A 24,388-nucleotide genomic window follows, 5' to 3' on the forward strand; every position below is an offset into this window, starting at 1 on the left:
CTTCATTCAACCCCGTGACGGGTAGCGAGGTGGCATATCGGATGTGAACGTGACAGGTCCCGGGTTTCACGGATGCGATTAGCCAGGGATCGCTATAAATGTTCGATTATACCCGTATTGGTCGGTCAACCGTCAGCTGTCACACGTCGCAAATATTCACGTCATAATGTCGATACGAGTAGGTATGTCGCATTATTTTCACGTCACGCACATAATTTTGATGTTAAACGTGATATTTAAATGCGAACAATATTCACTTATTTGTACGGTTCGTATTGTATTGTGATTTATATATGTTGTTGATTGATTTAATAAGAGCATTAATGTTATTTGTATAATTAAACAAAAAAGCTGCAGTAAATTATGAGTCGGTCATAATTAAATTTAAATGAATTTATTTTCAGATAACGGGTTTTCAGATCAGGTATTTTCAGATAACTAAATTCTTATAATAATATATACCCGAAGATTATCAAATATCATATAATGTCAGATAAAGATAAATAAAGAATACATAATATAGTAATAAGATAACCATTTTTTTTTAATTTTTATATGGAAACCTCGCACTAGTAAACATATAAGTGTGTAGTTTCATGTTAATTTTTTAATATCACAAAATAACCAAAATATGTATGTAATGTAAATTACAAAAATACAATATTAACGTATACGAATATTTATATGCAGTATGTGGGAATAGGTTTTTTAATATATTTTTTATATTTAACTTTTTTTTAAAACCAATACAATTAAACATATCATTTAGTTTTATATTTAGACTCTTTTCAATTCAAATATTAAGAAAATATTATAGTCATCGAACATTTATTGTATAATAGTGTAGATGGGCGTATTTTCAAAATAAAATCTGTTCATCTTTTAAAAAGATATAATGCATAATTTTAACATAAAAAAATCAAATGTCTAAAAAGTTGAACTGAAATGACTACTAATCCATATAATATTGTACTACATAAACTAAATAGCATTAGACATAAGAATGACATTGGTTGATTAATAAATGAAACTTTTTAATTTTTATTGTCTGTATTTTAAACGAAACCTGCCCTGTGGTCACAGCATAGAATGGGGTACCTCTTACTTTCTTGTGAGTGTCGTAAGAAGTGATTAAGGAAACTTAATTGTCTAGGAATGGGTAGTAGCATCCCTCTTAAACATCATCAGGGCCTGGTTGCAGTTGACAACTGTGACACCTTCTAGCAAAACCGTTTAGCAATGGACAGTTAACTGATGTGGTACTTTAAATATTTTTTGACAGGCAATTCTTAATATGTGGGACATGTGGAAACGTAACGGAAATTATCCCTGCAGTGTAATACAATTAATAATTTATTATATAAATAATTTAAATTGTTTCCTACACAATTGTCTTCATTTCTCAAGTGTCTTCACACGTCGTGTGCGTCGAGGGATTTCAGCGGGTAATAAATGCGAGTAGAATAAATGTCTGATCCGACAATTTGACGGTTCGTTTGCGAGTGCTTGTTAAAAGTTTCATTCCGAGATAATATTGTTTATTAATTTTGCTGAAAATTATGTAGGTAAATGTCAACTATTTAAAGTTAAACATCATACAGCTGTTAACTGTCCACTGCTGAATATAGGCTTCCCTTATAAGAGGGAGTTTTGCCAGTAGTTGCCACGTTTGGCAAACGGGTTGGCAACCGTAGCAAGCAGTTATGTTTTAAGAGGGATTTGGTGATGTTTTAAGAGGGACGCGGACTTACGACGCGGCTTCGACCATTACGTTCCCTTAGTCGCTTCTTACGACACCTATAGGAAAGAATGGGGTGGCACATTCTATGCCAGAACCACTCGGTAATGCAGGTGGCTTAAGACCGTTCCTTATGGCAGTCTATGGGGAAGGTTTATGTTCAGTTAGTTCATCTTCATATTTTATAGTAATCAGATCATTATTTTTTTATTTTTAATGCTTTTATTTAAATACGTATATAATAAAATATATTAACAAACACATATTGCAACGTGAATGTGATCTATTAGTTTAATATCTGGATACCTTAAAATTTGTGGTCCATTATTTAAGCATTTTCAGGTATTCTATTGCGTTGGAATTTGGCACATCCACCTGTGTAACTTTGGCGACAATCCAATAAATAGCATAGTTTGATGATGAAATAGTAAGGTATATCGCATTTAATTTGTTCGATCAATTTGAGGGATAGACAGGTTCTGATCATGGAACTTGAATATTACCAGAAGGATTGAAATTATTATTTAAAAGCTTGTTTTAATACAATGTACTAGTAAATTAAATGCGCTTGTTATTTAAAGTCTTTAAAAGCAATTGTTTTTAAAAATTCACATAACAATGGATATTGCATCGAAAACTGGTAAAATGCATGTGTTCTGTTATAAAATTCATGGATCGATACATAATAGAAGTAACAATGCTTCGGGAACTGGGTTCATTTCATGTGAGCGTGCATGTTTGCATAGTGTACACGTCGATCCCGCATTATGTGATGTGGTCACGCACGGGACTATTATGATGTCGACAAAACCAACCATTTCTATTTCCGTTTAAAGGGATATGGCTGTGAAATTATAGAGTCTGGGAGTATTATGCTTTAGTTTACAAGAATGCCAACGCATGAGGGCTACTATGGGCATTACAGTATATTATGTGGTAATCTGATTAAGTCTATAGGCGATGGTTACTACTTTCTTTCAGATAGTTGTAAGTTGCATTAAGTCATATTGATCTTCAGGAACAATTTTTTGGGTTTATATACTATGCCGAAAATAATGGCAGTCACATAAGGTTACTTGGTAGAGTTTGCTATTAAGAGTTAAAGCCGCACATTGTTGCCTCTTTATCTTGCTTTTTACTTATAAGTTATTACGTTTATGTAATTAATTATTTATTTTGTTTATGTAGTGTGTTGTTTATAATCTGTATCATTCTTTGAAGTGAACAATAAGAGTTTTCATTCATTAATTCATTCGTATCTGGTATATTTTTTAATTAACACCTAATGCTTTGGATGACTGCAACATAGTATTATATTATCACTAGACGCTGGACAGCAGTAGTTTAATGTGCTATAATCCTGGAGCTTCAACTGAAAAGTGTCGTATTATGTCATTTTAGCACACAACTCACGTGCCGCCGCTGCTCACTAGTGGCACACACTGCATACCTGATTGTAGAAGTTGTTCGCACTTCCATATAAATACATTATAAAATAATAAAAAAAGGTCACAGTTCCCCTTTTTCAGTTTTGGCACGTTTTATAAGCCTTGGATACTATCGTACAAATATAGCGGTAGCTACTTATCACTGCTATATATATTTTTTTCTTAAATATTTGTGTTAATCTTATAAAACGTAAAAATAGGTTTGTTTACCTCTGATGTCTCAATTATTTATTATAAAGTTTAATTTACACATTGAAATATTTGGAATTGAGGAAAAATTTTTATCTAGATCATTTAGTAAGTTCCTATATGCAGACGTTGCAAATTTAATCATTAAAAAAATATATTAAAAATAATAAAACTAGTAAAAGGAAATTAGCTTTTATGGTTTAATGGTAATAATAATGAAATAAATAATACAATATGTAACTTTAAATTAAGTCCATTAAATCGTTTAATTATGGAGTTTAGAAACATACAACTAAATGTCTTTTTTTTATTTCTATGCTAATACGAGTTTAACAGGATGATAGATTTCACCCTAAAATTGCACCTCAGAATCTAATTCATATTCAATTGTATAGCTGAGTACTGACGGCACGAATACGTGCGTATGTAGGTCACAGCAACCTTCTGTAGCTATTTGTCACTAACGATCTCCACGATAACCGTCTGTCGCTCGACATAAGTGCAAGTAAGCGGGGGTTCATGATTGATTCATCAATCATGAAGACTCACTTCACAAAGCGTGGGGGAGCGGGTACTGTCAACATTAGGGGCGGTTTGTCCAGATAAAACAACGCTTTGAGTTCAGGCTCTATAAACTTATGTTTACAATAGAGAAAAAGACATTGGAAAGGTAAAACTTATTATAAAGTTTCTATTCATTTCTAAAATATAGATCATAATAGCGATCCGCTCTAGACCACCAACAGATAGGTAAAAATATAAATAAGTATTATAAGGCAAATTTTTGATAGTGTTGCATTATTATAATTTTCATAGGGCTCTAATTTTTTTCAAAATTATATATGAGTATCTTATATTTACTCATTGAAAATTTTCAACAGGCGAAAGAATTTTTCAAATCGGTTGAGCAATTTTTAAGTTTATCCATTTCAAATAAACAGACTTTTTTTTCCTTTTTATAATATTACTATAAATATTAGGTATAAAACTTTTTTTCGTTAACTTATGACTTAATCAAATAAAATTAATCGTTATGAAATTTAAGATACAAGTGTTTTTTTATTTCCACGGACTAAGTTGTGGTCTAATATAATATAGGAATAGCATATAGAAATAGCTCTACATTGAAGGGTAATTTTTAAAGCATGTGATTAATCATTGATTGTATACTTTTTGTAGATACAAAACAACAGTGTGAATTGTATTATTTCATACATAATTATTTAAACATGAATTGAAATATCAGTAAAAATTTTTTTGTCGGTTACAAGTCATATTTATCAGAAATCTTATCCCACATATCCAAAGGAGGAAGGAAAAGAAAAAGAAGAAACTTTTGTAATAGTGTCACAACTACACTAGAACTCACTCTCGTTTTATATTTAATAGGAAAACTTTAACAGCCACTTGGCTACGATCTTGTGAACAAATGTTGCAATGTAAACTTAAAAAATAGACGCCATAACAAGGGTAAACTTTTGTTATTAATCCACGAAGCAGTAATGAAAAAAATAAACAGTAGGGCGACCCGTGGTTTTTCTGAAAAAATGCGGTTTCTTGGGTAAATGAAATTTGAATAATTTATATTAAATATGTAGATACATATTTACCTAGTTAACAAGAAATCTGGGTAATGTGTATTGAATAATAATATAATAATTTATATATAAATACTTACATTTAAGTTTAATAACATTTTTTTAGTTTTTATCATTTATTTAAGTACCTATATTATTATAAATGCGATAGTTTGTAATGATGAATGGATGAGTGGATGGATGAATATTTGTAACTTTATCACACTATTTTATACACACGAACGGAGCCGCGTCATGTAGCTAGCGTAATAGTGGTTACCCCTAGTGTTAGAGGCGTCCTTAGGCTACAGTGACCGTTTACCATCAGACGGGAAAAAGATCCTATCTTGTTTCACAAAAACAAACTAAACTAATATGGAACTAACATGGGAGTAAATTATCGAGAATATTCGAAGCCCGTATAGATAGTGTCACGTAAAATATACACAAAAAATACAGTCGAATCTGGAACTCAGCCTTTATGAAGTGGATTAAAAGTATCACTATAACATAAAAATAAAAAATAAAAACTCACGACTGTAACACCTAATGGAATAGTCAGAAACATCTGGGGCATCGCTACAATATATATGTATTTTAATAAATTATTAACGATCATTGTAGACATACGAAGTACGAATAAAATAAACAAACACTGCCCGACTATCGACAAGAATATAAAGAATATTTTATGTTCATTCCATTCTGAACGGTAAAAATATCTATCATCAATCATCCGTACAGAGTTGGCATTCTGTGAATACAGAAATGTTAAATTATATACATACATACCTACTCACTGCTATTTACTTAATTGCATATTATGTATATACAGACATACATATCTGTCACGGTTGTTTATCTATATCTATACTAATATTATAAAGAGGAAATATTTGATTGTTTGTTTGTTGGTTTATTTGCAAAAAACTAGTGTGTTACATCTATTTAACTATTTATTAAGTTTACTTACCAAAAGGTATAGAAAAGGTTGGATTAGCGATAAGATCGCCTTTCGTAGTGACAAATGCTTTAATTTTTTTCTCTTTATGTAGTTATATTATCAAAAAGTAGGGACTTTATTTATCAGTATTGGTGTAATTAAATGTTTTTAGACATACTCATATATTATTAAATATATTCGGATTTCATCAGTTATATCGTGAACATGACTCTTGCGACACAATCAAAATATGGAGGCGCTCAAAACAAATAAATAATAGTTTTTTTAATGGGTAAAAAAGTATTAGTGACCCCGCCTACGCTATCAGTATACACTGACGGGGCATCAGTAAGGGATTATAGATCAAAATGAAGTACGTCAGTTGGCCCGTTGTGACGAATACAAGAATTATAAACCACGAGATTTTCCAGGGAGCAAAAAGGCAGTTAAATCTCATTACTGTCCATTTATATATATTAATTAAACTACATATATTAATTGTAAAAGTCGCATATTAAGTGTGGAGAATACAATGAGAATAAAAAATTGTATAGATTTTTAAAGTAAAAACTTCTTTAGGTGCGGCAAACGATGTTTGGAAGTTAGATGAATGTACTTACTCAGCCTCTTCAATGGTCTCCGACATGGCGAGGAAGACACAGTTGAGCAGTATGGTTGCCATGACGAAGTAATCGAAGTACTGATTGGTGGAGAGGTAGACGCATGCGCGCCGCACCGGCGACCACGGCGACCACCAGAACAACGACCTGGTTGCCGTGAATCGGTGAATGTAGTTCTTGCGGAACCGCTTCGAGACCACGCAGAATGTCTGAAAAGAGACAAAAAAATTATTGCATTTGTTAAAACACAAAGAAAAGAAGAAAGAATTTATTCACAGAAATACACATAATATATACAATATAATGAGGGATGTCTTTTAACCAAGACTGTTTAGGATACATGATCAACACGGAATTCTGTCATACGGAATTAAAAAATAATATGTTATATCAATTGAGATAGATGTGTAAATAAATCATTAATGATAGATAAAGATAGCTATTTAATCATATAACTAATACCAGCAAAATATCTTGAAAACAATTTTATATCATATATAGTGACTTGTTGTACAATGGGCAACCTAGCAAATTTTACTATAAAGAATATAATCGCAGTAATCACTGAGTTAATTAGGAATCGGACTTCGCCTATATTAACGAACTATGAAAATAAATACGATATTAACACAATATACTATATTTATAGTATTATACAACCATTCGTAATTTTACGTCTATCTAAAATATCTATATCAACGAGTATCATAAAAAATTAGCTACTTTGTAGTGTAAAATTTTCAAGTTCAATGAACTGGTTGCATAGGCTACATACGAACTTTTTTTTGTTTGTAGTGACGCGGACCTGCTCATGTTGTTGGCAGCAAACTGTAAAAGCGCGGGAAATGCTATAAAGTAAATAGTTTTATATTATATATAACATTAAAAGGCAACGGAACAAAATGATAGTGCCCGATTTATGTTGGCATTTTATATAAAAAAAGGAAACATACTTTTTATTAAACAATTTTTTTACGGACTCTTATATTTGTAATTATGATAACTGTAAATAAGTTTCAAGCAATTTAACTTTCTAAATTAACAATATTCATAGTAGTAATTTTAATTAGTTTGTCAATTATGTTCATATTATTTATGTTCTGCAAAGCTAATTATTTCAGGCCGTTTGTAGGGAAATTAATTTCGGCGTAACGAAATAAATTTGACTAATAGAATTGCAGTTGCGTACAAATTGCCATGTTTTGTTCCACTTTCTCTAACTTGCAGCATATTTTTCCTACTTGTTAGTGAGTGTTGTTCCAATAATAAATATCGTTGTTGTTAACAACACAAAAGATTTATATGTTATGTGTTTATTTATATTTCCGTTATTGTCGTATTGAGTTTGCGAATAAATAGTTTTGTGACATACCTTGTTAGATCTCTTTGATAATTTGTATACAACTTTGAAGGATATGCTAACGGCTCATTTGATATAAATTAGCAACAATCGCCTTCAGTGGTACCCGCCAGCATATATAAATAGCGTAGGCGGGGTCATCATTCCATTTTTATCCAAGAAAAAAATTGTATCCTAATGGTTGTCATAATGTTGTCTAGTATAGTAATAATCTTTATTCAAATATACTTGTTTACAAGCTCTTTTAAAGTGTCAATTTTTTATGATTCTAATGCGGGGTTCGAAATATTATCTACTGAGAAGAACCCGTAAGACACTCAACAGTTACCCTTTTGAAATTATTATGTACCTATATATGTATGTATGTTTAATACATGATAATTTTGCATTTGCATACTAACTACAATTAGTATTAAGTTCTATTTATATGTATTATTAAATGGAAAATATAAATTTTGTAATGATTGGACAAGCTATTCTATTTCAGAAATTTTAAATGCCTGTAAGTTTCTATCAAATAAATGTTCATTTTTTTAAACTAGTTAACAACAAGCAGTTTAAGTTTCGTAAAAAAAAAACGGCGGTTTTAATTAATATTAATACAGAATCAATACGGTAGCAATTGTACCCATTATAAATAAAAAAAAAATCAGTTCACATTTGACGCAACGTCGTCGTCGCTTGACTCATATCAAAAAAAAAATACAAACACATTGAGAATCTCTTTTTAGAAGTCTCTCGAAAATGTCTCACTGACTCGTTAAAATATAATTATTGGATTTTCACCTCCATGGGATATTCATGGGAAAGTTTTATCGTGATGATGTATCTGTTAAAATATTTAAAACGGTTTTCATATTCGCACCCACCTGTTGGAGTGACGCCGGATATTGTATGGACCCCTATCATTTTATTCATAAACATTATACCTACAAAAGTTTCGAAGTTTAGAACTAATCTCGTGCTACGCTGCCGCTGTTGTATGCAAGGAGTTTGATTTAATCATATTTTAACTGCCTTTGAACGCTTCGTTTCACTATTAATGAACCCTGTTATATTTAGAGTATAGTCGATTTGCCACTATGATTTAGTTGTTTCGTTCATTCATTCATATCAATCGTAAACTGTTCACTGTTGAACATAGGTCTTCTCTATAAGGGGCCTTGTTGTTGCCATGCTTGGCAGGCAGATTAGTAATCGCAGTTTGGTTTTGGTGATGTTTTAAGAGGGATGCTGCTGGCCATCCTTCGACCAGTTAATTTCCCTTAGTCGCCTCTTATGACACTCATAGAAAAGGAAGAGGTCGCCTATTCTGTACCGAAATTACACGACAATGGCGTAGTATATAAGAGATATTTAAGAAAAAATAATTTAAGGGATCTTTATAAGACTAATAGATGCCAAAACAATATTTTTTTATAATTTTGTATATCGTATGTTTATTTCAGTATTATGCAAAAACTATTGCACTAAATTAGTTATGGTTTATACAGATGTATTCATGAAGGATAAGCAAGCTGAAGTGGCAATGGGCTGATCTCATAGCTAGAAGAACCGACAACCGATGGGGAAGAAAAGTTCTTGAGTGGCGACCGCGTACGGGTAAACGCAGTGTAGGACGACCCCCCACTAGATGGAGTGATGACCTGTAATGTATGCAGGGAGTCAGTGGATGCAGGTGACTCAGGACCGTTTTTATGGCAGTCTATGGGGGAGGCTTATGTCCTGCAGTGGACGGATGATGACTGAAACGATGATGATTCATGAAGGTCTAACTTAAAAACTGGTTTATCTTTAATCTTAATATGTCATTTACAAGTGGCCTATTTTATTAATTTTCCTACTCTTGAACTCCACGCGTTAAATGTAGTAGGCAGAGGACTAGTATGAACTAAAAATATACATGGCCAATCGTGTTCTGGAAACAACATGCGTACACAGAACTTGTGTACTAAGCTAATTGCTAACAAAGGAAAATAGCACGATTGCAATTAGAGTTAATTAGATCCGTGACAGCATAACTCCGAGGGATGATAAACTACAAAGTTAGGGAATTAGAACTGAACAGCGCTTGCTACGACGTCTGGGGAATATCTCCTTGGGTACGCAGTATATTATTATAATACTTTGCATACAAACATGATACTTTTATGTCTTTATTAATAAATACTAATATTATAAAGACGAAAGATTTGATTTATTTTATATGTTTGCTTATTTGTATTGGATAAACTTAAAAACAGCTTAAACAATTTTTAAAAATTCTTTTACTTATAGTAAGCTATATTAGTAATATACGCATACTCGTATATTATTTTCTTCCTATCTGTGCAAAGCCGAGACGGGTCACAAGTAATGCGAAAGGGGGTTTGTTTATTACCTCTTAGCGTGTTAACAGTTTAACAAATCAACATGAAACAGTGGTACAAACGTATTATATGGGATGGAGAAGGACATAGACTGTCTCAATTACGCAGCCAAAGTCGCGGGTATATACCTACTAGTAATTATACTGTAATATTCTGTCTATGTTACAAACGTATCCTATTATTATTAATCTCACTGAGGTGGCGCCCTCTTGGTTGCCTGCCATTGTATAAGGTTGCTGATGTGGCTTATTGAATGACTATAATGGTTATACATACGAGCATAATGTATCTTTTAAATTACAAAAATATATGTAATTATTACAGATTACGAGTACAAAGGCTGGAACATATATTGTATGAAGTATTACTAGTATTTTAGAAATGACTGTTGCTTAATAACAGTTGACTGTTTTAGATTCGGTTGAGTCTAGAAAGCCATTGGAGATTATTCGTTGGTTTTGCGGCGGTATGCTAAACTTTTGAATTTATTTCGTAAACTTTAAAGTTTAGCAAAATATCTTTAAAACAGTATAGTTTACGCGAAACTATGTGCTCTAGAGAATAAGTATATTTTGAAAAATGTGGTTGGATCAAAAAAATATCAGGACTTAAACACTCTAAGAGCTTTTATCATCGTTTCGATATGAGACAAGCCACGTTTTCTTTCATCATGTACATTGCAATAATATAATAAACAGATAAATAGATGAAAAAAACGACTGTTTTAAATCTGTTTTTCGATTTATTCATTGCCACTTTGAGTTAAATTGGAAAAGCACAGTTTGGGAACATTTGTGTAAACAAAATGGCTCGCGGTGCCACTCGTAATGTAAACATTCGTTTGCGTTAGGTCAGGATTACGTACTATTTTTAGTATAGTATTCCGGTCATGTGCCCCACTGATTGTAAAAGGTTACATTAAAGTATGGACACAGAAGCAAATTGTCCTACGGTATTCATGTAAAACCGTCGTGTCGTAAATTTTGTAACACAAACCTGAAAAGCTATTACAAAATTACATTCGTAGGTCTCCCCTTAAAAATAGTTTCGAAATAGTTTTAGCGTCCGTTGACAAGTAGTCCGAACCCCTTGCGGGTTGTAAAACTATGGAAACTTTGTGGTCCATGGCATCTGTGAGACTGCGCGGTACAGTTATAACTTTTAATATTAAAGTTATTTCTCTATGTAACTAACGTAAATATATTGTATGTAATTATTTAATTTTCAATATCCTAAGTATTTTATTTACACAATGTTTTTTTCTTTATTTAAATATAAATAAATTTAGGCACATAACCATAGGCTATAGTGACCGTTTACCATCAGATAGGCTGTATGTTTATTTACCACCTTGGTGGTATAAAAAAATATTAATAAAAATACTAATACGATAATATTTAAAAAAATATATTTTTTATATTGTATAACTTTTGATTTTTTAATTATATTAAGAAACTCGTAATTTAATTAAGTTTAACTTCAAATCAGAAGTTAGGAATATGAAAAGGAAAATTGTAGCAGAAAAATATTTTGTATTTGTATATTTAATACAATATTTTCCTGTTATATTTTTCCTGTGTATTATATTTTCTTAATGTAACATATAATAAACAAATTTTGTAGGTACGTAGTTTCGTATTTATATATTTCTAGTGCGCATACCCGATTCGAATTATCCGACTTTTATTTTCCCGGAAACTTTGCAATTAGGTTACATAAATCATCTTGTAGTGTCTTAAGTATGTAGTGAGTTCTGATTATCAAGAAAGTTGAGGAACATCGTGTAACTACTAAACTACCGCAGTTTGAGAGAGTCATAAAAAACGTCGTCACATTCCGCACTTATCTCGTTTTGTTTTATCGTCATAACTTCACAACATTCAGTACAGCATGTTATGACCACCTGGGGCTCTTCAATTAAAGTTTATTGCTAGTTTTTAAGGGTTCCGTCGAGTTATATCTTTGTGTCTATTTGTTATGAGTTTCTTAGCGAAAGAAAAGTCTTTGCGTTTAGTACAAATTATCAGTATGGTTTGCCGAGTTTTCATCCGTAACAAAATATATAAAGTAACGAAAGGTCGAGTAAACTATGGAATGCAGAGTTGCAGAAGATTTCGCGTAGCATACAGGCAAAAAAAAAACACAAAATGAGGTCTTTTATTTAGCACTTAAACTGTATCTATGTAAGTGTATGCATATAGAAGAATTTGCAGAAAATATATATAATTGAGTTAAATAAAAAAAAATGTCTATATATAATATATTTATTGACCAGTCTGTAAATAGCCTAAAATAGTATTATATTACGGCTTATACTGTGGCTTAGGGAAGCATTTTGTTGAAAGTTCATCTCGTATATTCTAATTTTCGTTATTACCTTAATTTTTAACTGCATATTATAAGTAGGTGCGATGTACGTAATATGCATTTTATTATTAGTCTAGTTGGTAAAAACGCTATGCAACGAAATGGTAGTTTAAAGTTGAAAATATTCTCAGCAAAAGTGACTTTTTTCATGCTATTTATATTGTGTGGGTACATTTTTCATTACGCTGCAGCTCTGCGGTAATCCTGCAAGTCTACGTCCAGTGTTAAAATTGTCGTCTTCACTAATATATGCCCGGCACTCGGCAGTTTAATGTGCGCTATATATTTAGAAGAAAAAAAGATTAAATCGTATATTACCTTTTACGTGGATTCGCTTGTCGTTAAATTTATTCCATTTATATATCCCGTTTCGAGTATAATATCGTCATAAAGAGGAAAGACTTGGATTTTTGTATGTAATGGTTGAACTCAAAAACTTAATAAACTAATTTTAAAGATTCTTACATTTATAGAAAGCTTTATTATTAGCGAGTATGGTGAGATATATTTTATTAAAACAAAAATGCCTATTTTTACTTATTTACTCGTGTGAAGTTAGGGTATGTCGTTAGTATTGTACATTATCATATCAGCAACCAACCATTCACTCCTGAACATAGGCCTTTCCTTTAATAGGTTTTGCTAGTAGTTGCCACGTTTGGCAGACATTTTGGCAATCGCAGTTAGGCTTTTGATGATTTAAGAAGGACGCTACTGCTCATCCCTTGACCATTAAGTTCCCTTAGTCGCCTTTTACGACACTCACGGGAATTTATATTTTTATGGTTGCAGTAAAATATAATGCGATAGCCAAATATCTTACCCTCTAGACAAGCGGCTTATTAATCTATTGATATTATCCGGTATTAGTGGGAATGGGACAACAATGTTCAAAGTCTAGTTTATTTTTTCTTAATTTTTCTGTAAAATTTATCTATAGAATAATTTACATTACGGCTAAATCAGCCATAATTTAAATTATTTGGCGAAACTACTTAATAACATATGTTACGGAACACTAAGAATTTTATAGTACTTAATTCTAATTAAAATGTAATAAGTTTAAATGTATGAACTAAATTAACAGCAATTTTTAGATCAGTTGCTTTGCTATAATGTTAAAATTTAATTATACATTACTAAATTAATTAAATATAAAAATACATTTAATTTATTTAGTAAATTATTTTCACCTTTGGCATTTACGTTCGTATTTCCTATATCCTTAAATATGATTTATAGGACAACTTATATTCGTACTTATAATAAGCACTTTAAAGCTCTAAGTCAAATGGTACAGTTGTTTGCCGAAGCGTTGGTTTAAGTTCAAACATTCACCTAAAACGGTAAAACACATTTCAACCCTTCTAATTAATTCACTGCCTATGAATAGTTCGAGTTTTCCCGTAAACCCATTGAACTCCTGTGTAATAAATAAAATTATAATTAATATGACGATTGCGAATCCTGAATTGGATGTAAATTAGCCACTGAATATATTAATTAGCTAATGATTAAGCAATATTTTAAATTATGCAAGCTAAAACAGAAGTTATTTACATTTTTAAGGGGACAGAAAAAGACTTACGAGAACTAAGAAACTCTTTACGGGTTGTAACTTTTTAAATATTTTTTTTATAAATTTCACAATTCATTGTATTTTTTGTTTTTTTTGGATAATGGTTACACTTTTTTAAAGAAAATTTTCTTGAGTAAAAATTAGTAAAAAATATGGATTCCAAAATATACTTTAAAGGGGCTTTAAAGTTTCATTTCTATAGAATTGTTACAACTTACTATACTATTGTTATTAATGTAAAAATGAAATTTGGTGTACATGCAGTATTTGGGATAAAAAAAAAAAAACATTAAGATGAATTAACAAATAACGCTCACACGGCCCAGTTACGTGTAAAACTAGTAACTCTATATAGAGTAAAGTTATTTATTTAAAGTTTCGGCAAACACTGACCAACACATCAACCGACAATAATAGAACACGTACACTTTATTTCCACCTGTCAAAACTGAAAAGGTCCAGAAAAACTTCAACATATCGACTATAAATAACAAGACCTTTTTAGATGAAAGTGAATAAAATATTCGCAATCCGGGACAGTCGATACATGTTATAATAAAATATAGGACGAGAGAGTATAAGACAAATTGAAATGTGAACCTTCGCAGGGAAACTATTTTCACATAGTATATCTGTCAACGTCTCCATGCAAAATATTATTAAGCGAAAGGAGAGCGTCTTAATTCGTCTATGTGTATGTAAGAGACATAACTCTTTCTAGCTATGTGTGTAATTAGATGCGTAACATAGACTATGTTGTCAATTTTAAAACGATTTTAAACTCTTTCAATCGATCAAGTATACCCTTTTTTATGCAATTTAGAATGGCAAACAGGCTTATAATGAAAGGTGGTTATCTATAGAAATGAACAGAACCTTGAACATCACATACTACTTTGAGAATTAGTGATGGTAATTAACACTTATACGTTGGGAAAAGGGATTGTTAGTAATGGGGTTTAATTACCCCATTGTTAGTAATATATTGTATCCGGTCGACTTTCATGCGGTTTTTCCTAGACACCATTGTGGTTAATTATTGTTGAATTCATTACGATGGGTCAACAGACCTGCTTTATAATCATCCATTACATTTCACTGGCTCCTGCCAGCGTATACCTATAGCGCAGGGGAAATTACCATTCCAGTATCATTTATTTATTTATTTATTCATTAGTACAAATATGTATACATGGCGGAGTTAATGCTAAAAGCATTCTCTCCCAGTCAACCATAGGGAAGTGTCAGAATACTCGATATCATTCATTAAAAAAAGCTCATGGGTTGGCATTCCTAAGGACTATAGGATTTTTTTTATTTTCGTGCTGGTCCCATATTAATTATGTAATGTGCTAATAAATAAACAGCTGTTTTTCTTGCTAAACAAAATCTACTTGTTGATCTATCGTGTCCACAAAACGTTTCGTAGTTCATCAATGTTTTTGTCAAATTATTGTACTGTATAAATTAATGTAATATTGCTAATTCTCTGTAATTTGTAGTTGTTGAAGTGACTAAATAAAACTAAAAGATAATGTATAAATATTACAACATTGTTAAATTTATCTACCTATATTTATACTATTAAGAATGTTCTAGTTTAGTAGTTTCCTACTTTAACTTAAGCTATAAATTGTCGTAAATTCAAATGTAGTTGAAAGTTTGTATTGTTTTATGTCTATTATTGGCTAAGCTTACTATTTTCAAGTTTCATTCAAAAGGAGGAAGATCTAATTTCGCTTATGATTTTTTTTATGTGATATTTTCTTATATGATATTGCAAATTGAAATTGAAATAAGCAATTAGTTTTAACTACATTTAAATTTGCGACGGTTGAAAAAAGCATCAAATTTAGATCGAATGACTAAAAAAAATTTTTTATAGGTTTAATTAATATTCATTCATAATCGTTCGAAATAAATTTATTATAAATAAAATAAATATTGTTTAATGTAATCCTCACTCGCTAACCGCCAGTTAGCCAGGTTCGTTATGAGACAAATGAAATTACGGATGTTCCATTACTGAATGTAATATGTAAATTAGAAGTGCACGGGATGGGACTTAACTCATTTAAAGGAGAGCTAAAACAGCTCACTTCCGACAATGTCGAGATAAGAAATATATTTCAGAAGGTTCAAGTAATCCTTTCTTAAAAATAAATCAATATTAGATTGGAATTCATCCATTCATTCATATCAGCTGTTAACTGTCCACTGCACAATATAGCCCTTCCCCTCTATAAGGGAAGGTTTGCCAGTAGTTGCCACGCTTAGCGCGTGGGTTAGCAACTGTAATTAGGCTTTTGACGATGTTTTAATAGGCACGCTGCTGCCCGTCTCTAGATAATTAAGGTCCAATGCTTTTATTTAGGACTAATTTTTACTTAGCGACGCCGTTCGCGAGTACGATATGAATGTAAGTTGTATGTATGTTATGTTGCAAAAAGAAGTAGCCTATGCTTGTCTCCATTTCGTATAGTATATAATACTATTGATTTTATAATGATTGGTTAAGCCGTTAAGATGCTGAGAAGTGACAAACAAACTCACTTTCACATTTATATTAGTAAGAATGAGGTTTATAGGAAAGTTCGTGTCATACATTATTCCTATGAAATATGTTGTGCGACTTGCCGCGTAAAATCCACATACATACATAGGCGACTAAATTTTCAAGCCATTCAAACTCGAACAATACAAGTGGAGATCCGCATCTCCATAAATGCTTTCATATGTCGTCGTATGTTTGAATTGTCAGCTTTGCACCCTGAAGTTATCTTCGTGCTAAGCTGCGCCTGACGCAAACGAGGCCATGTAGAAATGCCATATTTGACATCAGTGGTGTAGAGATTTAACATACCACTTCACCTACTAATAGTTGCGGGTTCGATTCCCGAACAATAGTATTGGATTGGATTCTGTGTTTTTTTTTAATATTATCTATATGTATTTATTTAAAGTCTTCGAGGATCGAAGATGTGGTGTGAGATCGAAGGGCAGCAGCGTTGTTCTTAAAATATCATCAAAGTCTTACTGCGGTTGCCAATTCGCTTGCTAAACAAAAACTGCTTAGGGGGGAGGCTTATGTTCAGCAGTGGACAGTTGGATAGTATGATGGGTCACTTAAAAATTATTTATATTCTATTAGTTATCTAGTATCCATAGTACAAGCTTTGTTTAGTTTTGGGCTATATTACGCTATGTAATATGTCCAGTAATATTTTTTTGATACCACTAAAGTGGCAAACAAGCATACGGCCCACCTGATAAGCGGTTATTGTAGCGCCTGAAATACCAGGGACATTACGCGCGCGTTGCCGACCCTTAGAAAACCTCTTTACTTCTTTTTTAAGATTTATTTATTAACGATCCGGCTCGGCTTTGCACGAGTAGATACAGTTTTCGAAAGTAATATAAAACCTAATACACTCTAAATAGGTGGAAGAATTATAATAAAAAAGGTTAAGTATTTTTTGGGTTTATTCATTATAAACAAATAAATAATCAAATCTTTCCTCTTTAAAAGAGACTAATTTTTAAACCGCAACTTTGTCGATGTGACCAGGATTAGTCAATTGATCAAGATACATAGTAGCTTGTCTTTCTCCATCCCATATAATATAGATACCAAATTTCATGATAATAAAGTTGAGCCGTTAAAACGCTCAGAGGTAACAAACAAACTCCCGTTCACATTCATAATATTAGTATAAACATTTATACTGTACATGCGACTCGATTATTCAATTGTTCTGTAACCTCCAAAAGCAAAATAAAGCAATAAATAAAGAAATACATTACACCATCAAGGGCGACAGTCGGCGGCTATGTATAAAACGAATTGCTTTCAGTGATTACGTGTATATCAGTTTTTGTACCCGTCGATTACATGTTATGGCTTTGCTCCAACTAACGCTAGTAGAACGAACAGGAAATTGAAAAGAGACACTTCATTAAGCAAAAGGAATGAGGTTTCAATCAAAACATGGAATTCAATATATATTTCTTTAAATTATATTGTAGTTCTTTTAGCTATATCCCTCGGCTTTGCATGTAGTCGTATCGTGATATTTAATAGCTTGTAGGTTTCCTCAAGATATGATTTATTAAATGCAAAAATATTACTAGAGATTAGTGCATTCAAAAAAACAAACATACTCTTTCTCTTTAGATGATATCTTAATTCCTTTTTCAATTTACTTCAAAATTAAGGAGCTCCTCAAGTCGGTTGCATTTGTTTTTATATGTTTATTACCTCATAACTCCGTCAGTTCCAAAACGATTTAAAAAAATATTTGTCATTAATGGGTCTAATCTGCATGTATGTATATTATTTAATACATACATGCAGATTGGACCCATTGGATTAAAATTAAATCAAAATCAATTTAGTAATTTAATTTTTATATCGAAATAACTAGCTTTGTCACAATTGAAGTATATGTAATTAAATGGTTAGACCTTCAGGAACGCAACTGTGAAAATTGCATTGAATTTAGTGTAGTTATTTTTGCGTGATTCCGAAACAAAGGTATATACAAAATTTATAATATTATATTACATTTAAATATAACGTGTACGGACAAAACTTTTAACAATAAAAGTTTTAATTCTGTCATGATTTCTGTTGCTCTTATTAGGATCCCGCGTATAATTTTTTTCACATATCCTATGTAGACATAGTCTTATAATAATTTTCTTTTACATACATATCAGTAAGATTATTTGCCAATAATGTGTGACTTAAATACGATTCAAAGTTACATCCGTAGTGATGTTTAAAGCGTATATTTTACATTTCTGAAATTAGAAAAGGTGTACTTTTGCAGCGCAAAAAAACATTCCAGGTTCCCTATCTGTGTTTTTCTCGCGGTAACAATCACGCCGCGGCACGTAGCTTTAAAAATTAGTAGCTTTTCATAGAGTGGCGGATGTCATGACCTACTTACTTTGCATTATGACCTCCTGGTACTTGATACAGGCTATGTGAGTTTATTTAAGTGCCTTTTAAAGTATCCTGTAATCTCAAATGGTGTACGAGTGATTGCTTCAACATTTTTTTTTATTTAAATAAAACTCTTAAGCGAGATATCTATCATTATTATCATCCTTTCAGCCATTATCCGTCCACTGCTGGGCGTAAGCCTCCCCCATAGACTGCCATAGAAAAAGAATAGAAGAAGAACGGTCCTGAGCCACCTGCATCTACTGACTCTCTAGAATGTATTTCAGGTCGTCACTCCATCTAGTGGGGGGTCGACCTACACTGCGTTTACCCGTACGCGGTCGCCACTCAAGAATCTTTCTTCCCCATCGGTCGTCGGTTCTTCTCGGAGATATGTATATAACACACTAATGGTAGCGAATGGTGATTAACTAAAGTATAATAGTAATCCTTAACTATAGTATAATAGTAATTCTTAGTAGTAATTATACTGTTTATCTAAACATGAAAGTGATTTTGTTTGTTTGTTACCTCTTACCGCCTTAATGGTTTAACCGATCACTACGAAATTTAGTATGGTATACATTGGTACACCATACCTAATAGTGGAAATTAAGAAAATCAAAGGCTACTTTTATTCCGGTCAGTAAGCACAATTGTACGGACGAATCCACGGGTAAAACTAGTAGAATAATAAACAAAGCTAGATCTATTACTTTGATCTTTGTATCCAAGACAGCTGTTGTTATGGCTTGGGTCCGCCCCAAGAAGTAGGTATTGCAAATCAGCAACGAATCGCAGCCAAGCCATTTGGCTCCGTGCCAGACGGATGCTTACTTTATGATTATTAAGTTTAAGAGGCCTGTTGGTAGCAAATTGATGTTACAGAAGCCCCAGCCTATTAACATACTTAGATACTTCATGCGAAGTATCAGAATTGAGGAGATTACAGGAAGGCAAGCAAATAAGACGACTCAAAAATGGAAATCAAGTAATTGTTACACCTTAAAAATCCGGTCGTACGATGTTCGTTCACTCTAATCTTTGAAGGGGCTTAACCAAATTTAATATAAAAGTATGGGGTTATGAGTATTTATGCCCGTTAAAACATCTCTAAAACCTGACTGCGGTTGCCAATTCGCCTGTCAAGCGTGGCAAATTTTTTTTTTTTACAACACAGGGGGCAAACGAGCATGCGGCTCACCTGATGGTAAGTGACTACCGCCGCCCATGGTCACCCACAACACCTACGGCATTGCAGGTGTGCTGCCGGCCTTTTAAAAAGGAATATGCTCTTTTCTTGAAGGTTATGTTGTCGTATCGGTTCGGAAATACTGCTGCTGGAAGTTGATTCCAAAGAGTGGTTGTGCGTGGGAGAAAGTGCCTTGAAAAACGCACGGTGGAGGACCGCCACTTGTCCAGATGGTTGGGATGAAATTTTAGTTTATGGCGGGTTGTACGATGGTGAAAATCAGCAGCAGGTATCAATCCGAACAATTCTTCAGAGCACTCCCCATGATAAATTCGGTAGAAAATGCACAGAGATGCAACATCTCTACGCAGTTCCAGTGGGTCGAGCCGGACAGTAAGACGCCGATCGTCAACAATTCGAGCTGCCCGACTTTGAATGCGGTCTAACGGAAGGAGTTGGTACTGTGGCGCTCCTGCCCACAGGTGAGAACAGTATTGACAAAACCCCACAAGGGGGAGGCTTATGTGCAGCAGTGGACAGTTAAAGGCTGATATGATGATCATGTGGTTTGCTTCAATTTGAGAGACAGGGGGAAAAGTATTGCTAGTAATGGGGACTACCAATCCCATTGTTAGCAATATACCCTCTGCCAGGTCGATCTCCACGTGGCCCTCCCTGGAAATCATCACGCAAGGAATCGTCGTGCACGTGTATTCATCACGATGAGCTAACTGACCTGCCTTTTCATTCTCACCTGTCAGCCCTTACCCGCGATAACGGTATACACTGGCGGGGCACCAGTGTATACCGTCATCGCGGGAAGGGCTGCCATTCCATTACCATCCATTAAAAAAACTTGAGAGAGAATAGTTTTCATCCTGATAAATGATAAAAAATAGACCTTACAGATGGCGTTAGGGAGCAAAATGCATTTACCGGGTTAGTAAGTAATACTCATATTATAGATAGGAACAATTCTATGGACAACTCAGAGTGCATTGAGAATTTGATACTCGCTTTAAAAATGTAATTCCTTGACTAGACACATGTTATAGTAATACAAAATGTGTACAATTCGGAAATTCATATCTTGCAAGTGTTAAAATATCGTATTTATGTCTAGTCACTTTCTGACTTTACAAACGTAGCTTCCGCTAGCATGTCAAGATTGGTTATCATTATTTGGAAATTCTCTTAACACATCTGTAAGATAAAATAGCAAGCTAAAATAAGTTTTTTTTTAATGTATATATATATTGTTTGCTTTTACTGTATACTGTTTTCGTGGTCTGATTCTTAGTTTTTGAAGTTATTCTTTATTATAAAGCCGTTCACTACCGGCATAGAGTGGACTACCGCTTCTTTTCCCGTGGATATCTTAAGAGGCGATTAAGAGAACTTAATGGTCGAGGGATGAGCAGCAGCATCCCTCTTTAAATATCATAAAAGTCTAACTGCGGTTACTAATCCGCCTGTCAAGAACGACAACTACTGACAAAACCCCCCAAAAGGGGGAGGCTTATGTTCAACAGTGGACAACTAACGGCTAATATAGTATAGTATGGTATAAAGTAGGAGCAAACAAGGTGGTAAGAGAATTATCCTATTTAAGGATATGTTGGTTGCTTATAAAAAAAGTTGGTACCTAACCAATAGTAATCGTGGAAAATCATTGACTGAATTGAAGAAGATCTATTCATTATTACCATGTTACCTCAATTCACTTGAATCTACAATCAGGATCCATGTGTGGATCAAGGGATAATATTTTTTCTCTTTAATCCACATGTGGATCTAATATTTTTCGATGAAATGATAAAAATGTAAATGTATTCAAACATTTGGAGTGTTGTCAGTGTAAAGTTGTGTGGCTGTAATATTGGATAGACGACTACACATTCCTAGGTTCCGGAATAAGGTCTCTACTAATATTTTTCGGGAGGATTTCGGAAGGTTTTTTTTATACAACTTAGAATGGCAAACAAGCTGACGGCCCACCTGATGGAAAGTGGTAACCGTCGCCTATAGACATGAGCAGTACCATGGACATAACAGAGTATCCTGTTTCGCCCATGATACCCCCTACGTTGCCATTCCTGAGGACTCAGGTGTTATTCCTCTGTACCCAGTAAATTCACGCCATATCCCACCCTTCAAACCGAAATACAGCCATGCAAACACAACTGCTTCACAGTTGAAACATGAATGGGACAGAAGTATCCAAGCAATCGATTTTTGTACAAAGTCTCCCTCTGGTAAAATACTACTTTTTTTTGTACATAAACCGCCATGAAAGTTGTAACTATGTGTTAAAGTAAATAAGAGACTTTATGGATGCGATCACCATTTTCACTATTGTCTTCTATTTTTTCGAGTTATTGAGGAAAATTGTAGGTAGGTTGTATTTGTTAGGAGATATTACGCTTGATGTATATTACATACTGACTCCATTTTATTTTTATTTGTATTCAGATATTTAATATATAACTTACAAGCAGTCCAAACTGAAGTTACTTTTAATTTTTAATATTTTTATTTAAAAATCAAACTACTGTACTAATTTCAGACAAAAAAAAAAGTTTCCAAATCGGTTTATATATCGTCATTTATTATGTTTTTTACCTCCTTACTAGACGAAGTAAAAATAACCGGATTGAGAACATCCTTCTTTTTTGAAAGTCGGACGAAAAGAAAATAATAACGGAATATGTAGAAATTTCTTTATCGTTTTCGCTCCAGAGTGGCGGTTACAAAACACCCCAACGGTGTCGGGTAATATTGCCTGACCTGACTGTTTGAGCACTCCATTCAAAGCAGATAGACCGGAACGATATAGGGGAACAAAATTCCCAACAAACCGTGCTATGATACTCACACTAACTGTATAGAACATTCGGGAAATATTATTTTTATCCTATAAATATATAACCAACTTTTTGCTCTCTACCTCGTACACTTGGATATTAGAAGTAGGAAAATCAACGAAATAGACCAATATAAATTTACATAATATTGATAAAAAAATATTAAATTTAAAATTGTACTGCAAAAGTATAGATGTTTTATACATGTCAATAACTAAAGTGAGTAAGATGTTTAACATTTTTTTAATTATACATATGTATTACATCACGTATACATCTTTAATTTTGTGTACATTTGAATTATTAAGAGAGGGTTTATAAAAAAAATGTCGAAATAAAACGAGTAGATAGGTACTTACATATAATAAAATCAACGCTGATGGCAATTTTGCATGTTTATTTATTACACCATATTAACTTTATTCTATTACATTATTAACCTGTGTTATCACTCTGCTGAGCAAAGGTTTTCCTTATTTCCTTTTATTTCTTCCAAGATAATATTGATATCATATAACATAATAATATCGGCTCCAAATACACAAAAAATATTAAATAAATTCTTCCGCCCTGTCTGACTATTTGCAGCTTTGAAATTGGTTGATGGATTTTATTGCGGTTTTTTCCATTATACAGAATTTCTTAATAAAATCGCTCTAAACCGTTCATATATGTAATCGAGTAAACATCACTGTTGACCGTTCATAAAATAAGATGTTATAAATTGAAATTAATCGTCCGGCAACGGTTATTAGTGGACTGTATGAAAATTATTACGGCGATGGTAGGTAAATAATGAACACAAGAGGACAATGAAGTTGGAGACCACTGACCTGAAGCTTTGTAGTTAGCAGGATTCGGTTCTGGCTTTAGGCTTCCCAGACTTCAGGCTCGTTCGAACTTACCCTCAGAATTGCCTTACCTATCAACCGCCTTGAACCGACCAGCAGTGTAATGCCCTCCACTCAATCAGCCTCTTGGTTATGTGTTATATAATTAAAAGCGATACAAAACGATATATATTAATTTGTACGATATTCACGGCATATGTATATATGCACGCGTGCGATAGGTTTCGAAAACGAGAACGACGACAACGAACTCGCGTTCTACCGACACATTCGATAACAAATAGACAAGATTTTTTTTCTTTTTTACGATATTGTTGCCAGGCGAAATTTATTCAAGTTACAA

At 32.9% G+C, this 24,388-nt stretch overlaps 1 protein-coding gene across 7 annotated transcripts in view; it reads right to left on the minus strand.

Moving 5' to 3' along the window:
• LOC113521796 (sodium channel protein 60E) overlaps positions 1-24,388 on the minus strand; it is a 211,514-nt gene that overhangs the window by 56,413 nt on the left and 130,713 nt on the right. For all 7 annotated transcript variants that reach the window (XM_052899904.1, XM_052899905.1, XM_052899907.1 and 4 more), the window contains exon 3: positions 6,516-6,724. In XM_052899904.1, coding sequence (XP_052755864.1) covers positions 6,516-6,724 — 209 coding nt within the window. The remainder of the gene's footprint in view (positions 1-6,515; positions 6,725-24,388) is intronic.

This window comes from Galleria mellonella, unplaced genomic scaffold, assembly GCF_026898425.1.
Source record: "Galleria mellonella isolate WM207_F2 unplaced genomic scaffold, CSIRO_AGI_GalMel_v1 utg63, whole genome shotgun sequence".
In the NCBI taxonomy this organism is placed as follows: domain Eukaryota; kingdom Metazoa; phylum Arthropoda; class Insecta; order Lepidoptera; family Pyralidae; genus Galleria; species Galleria mellonella.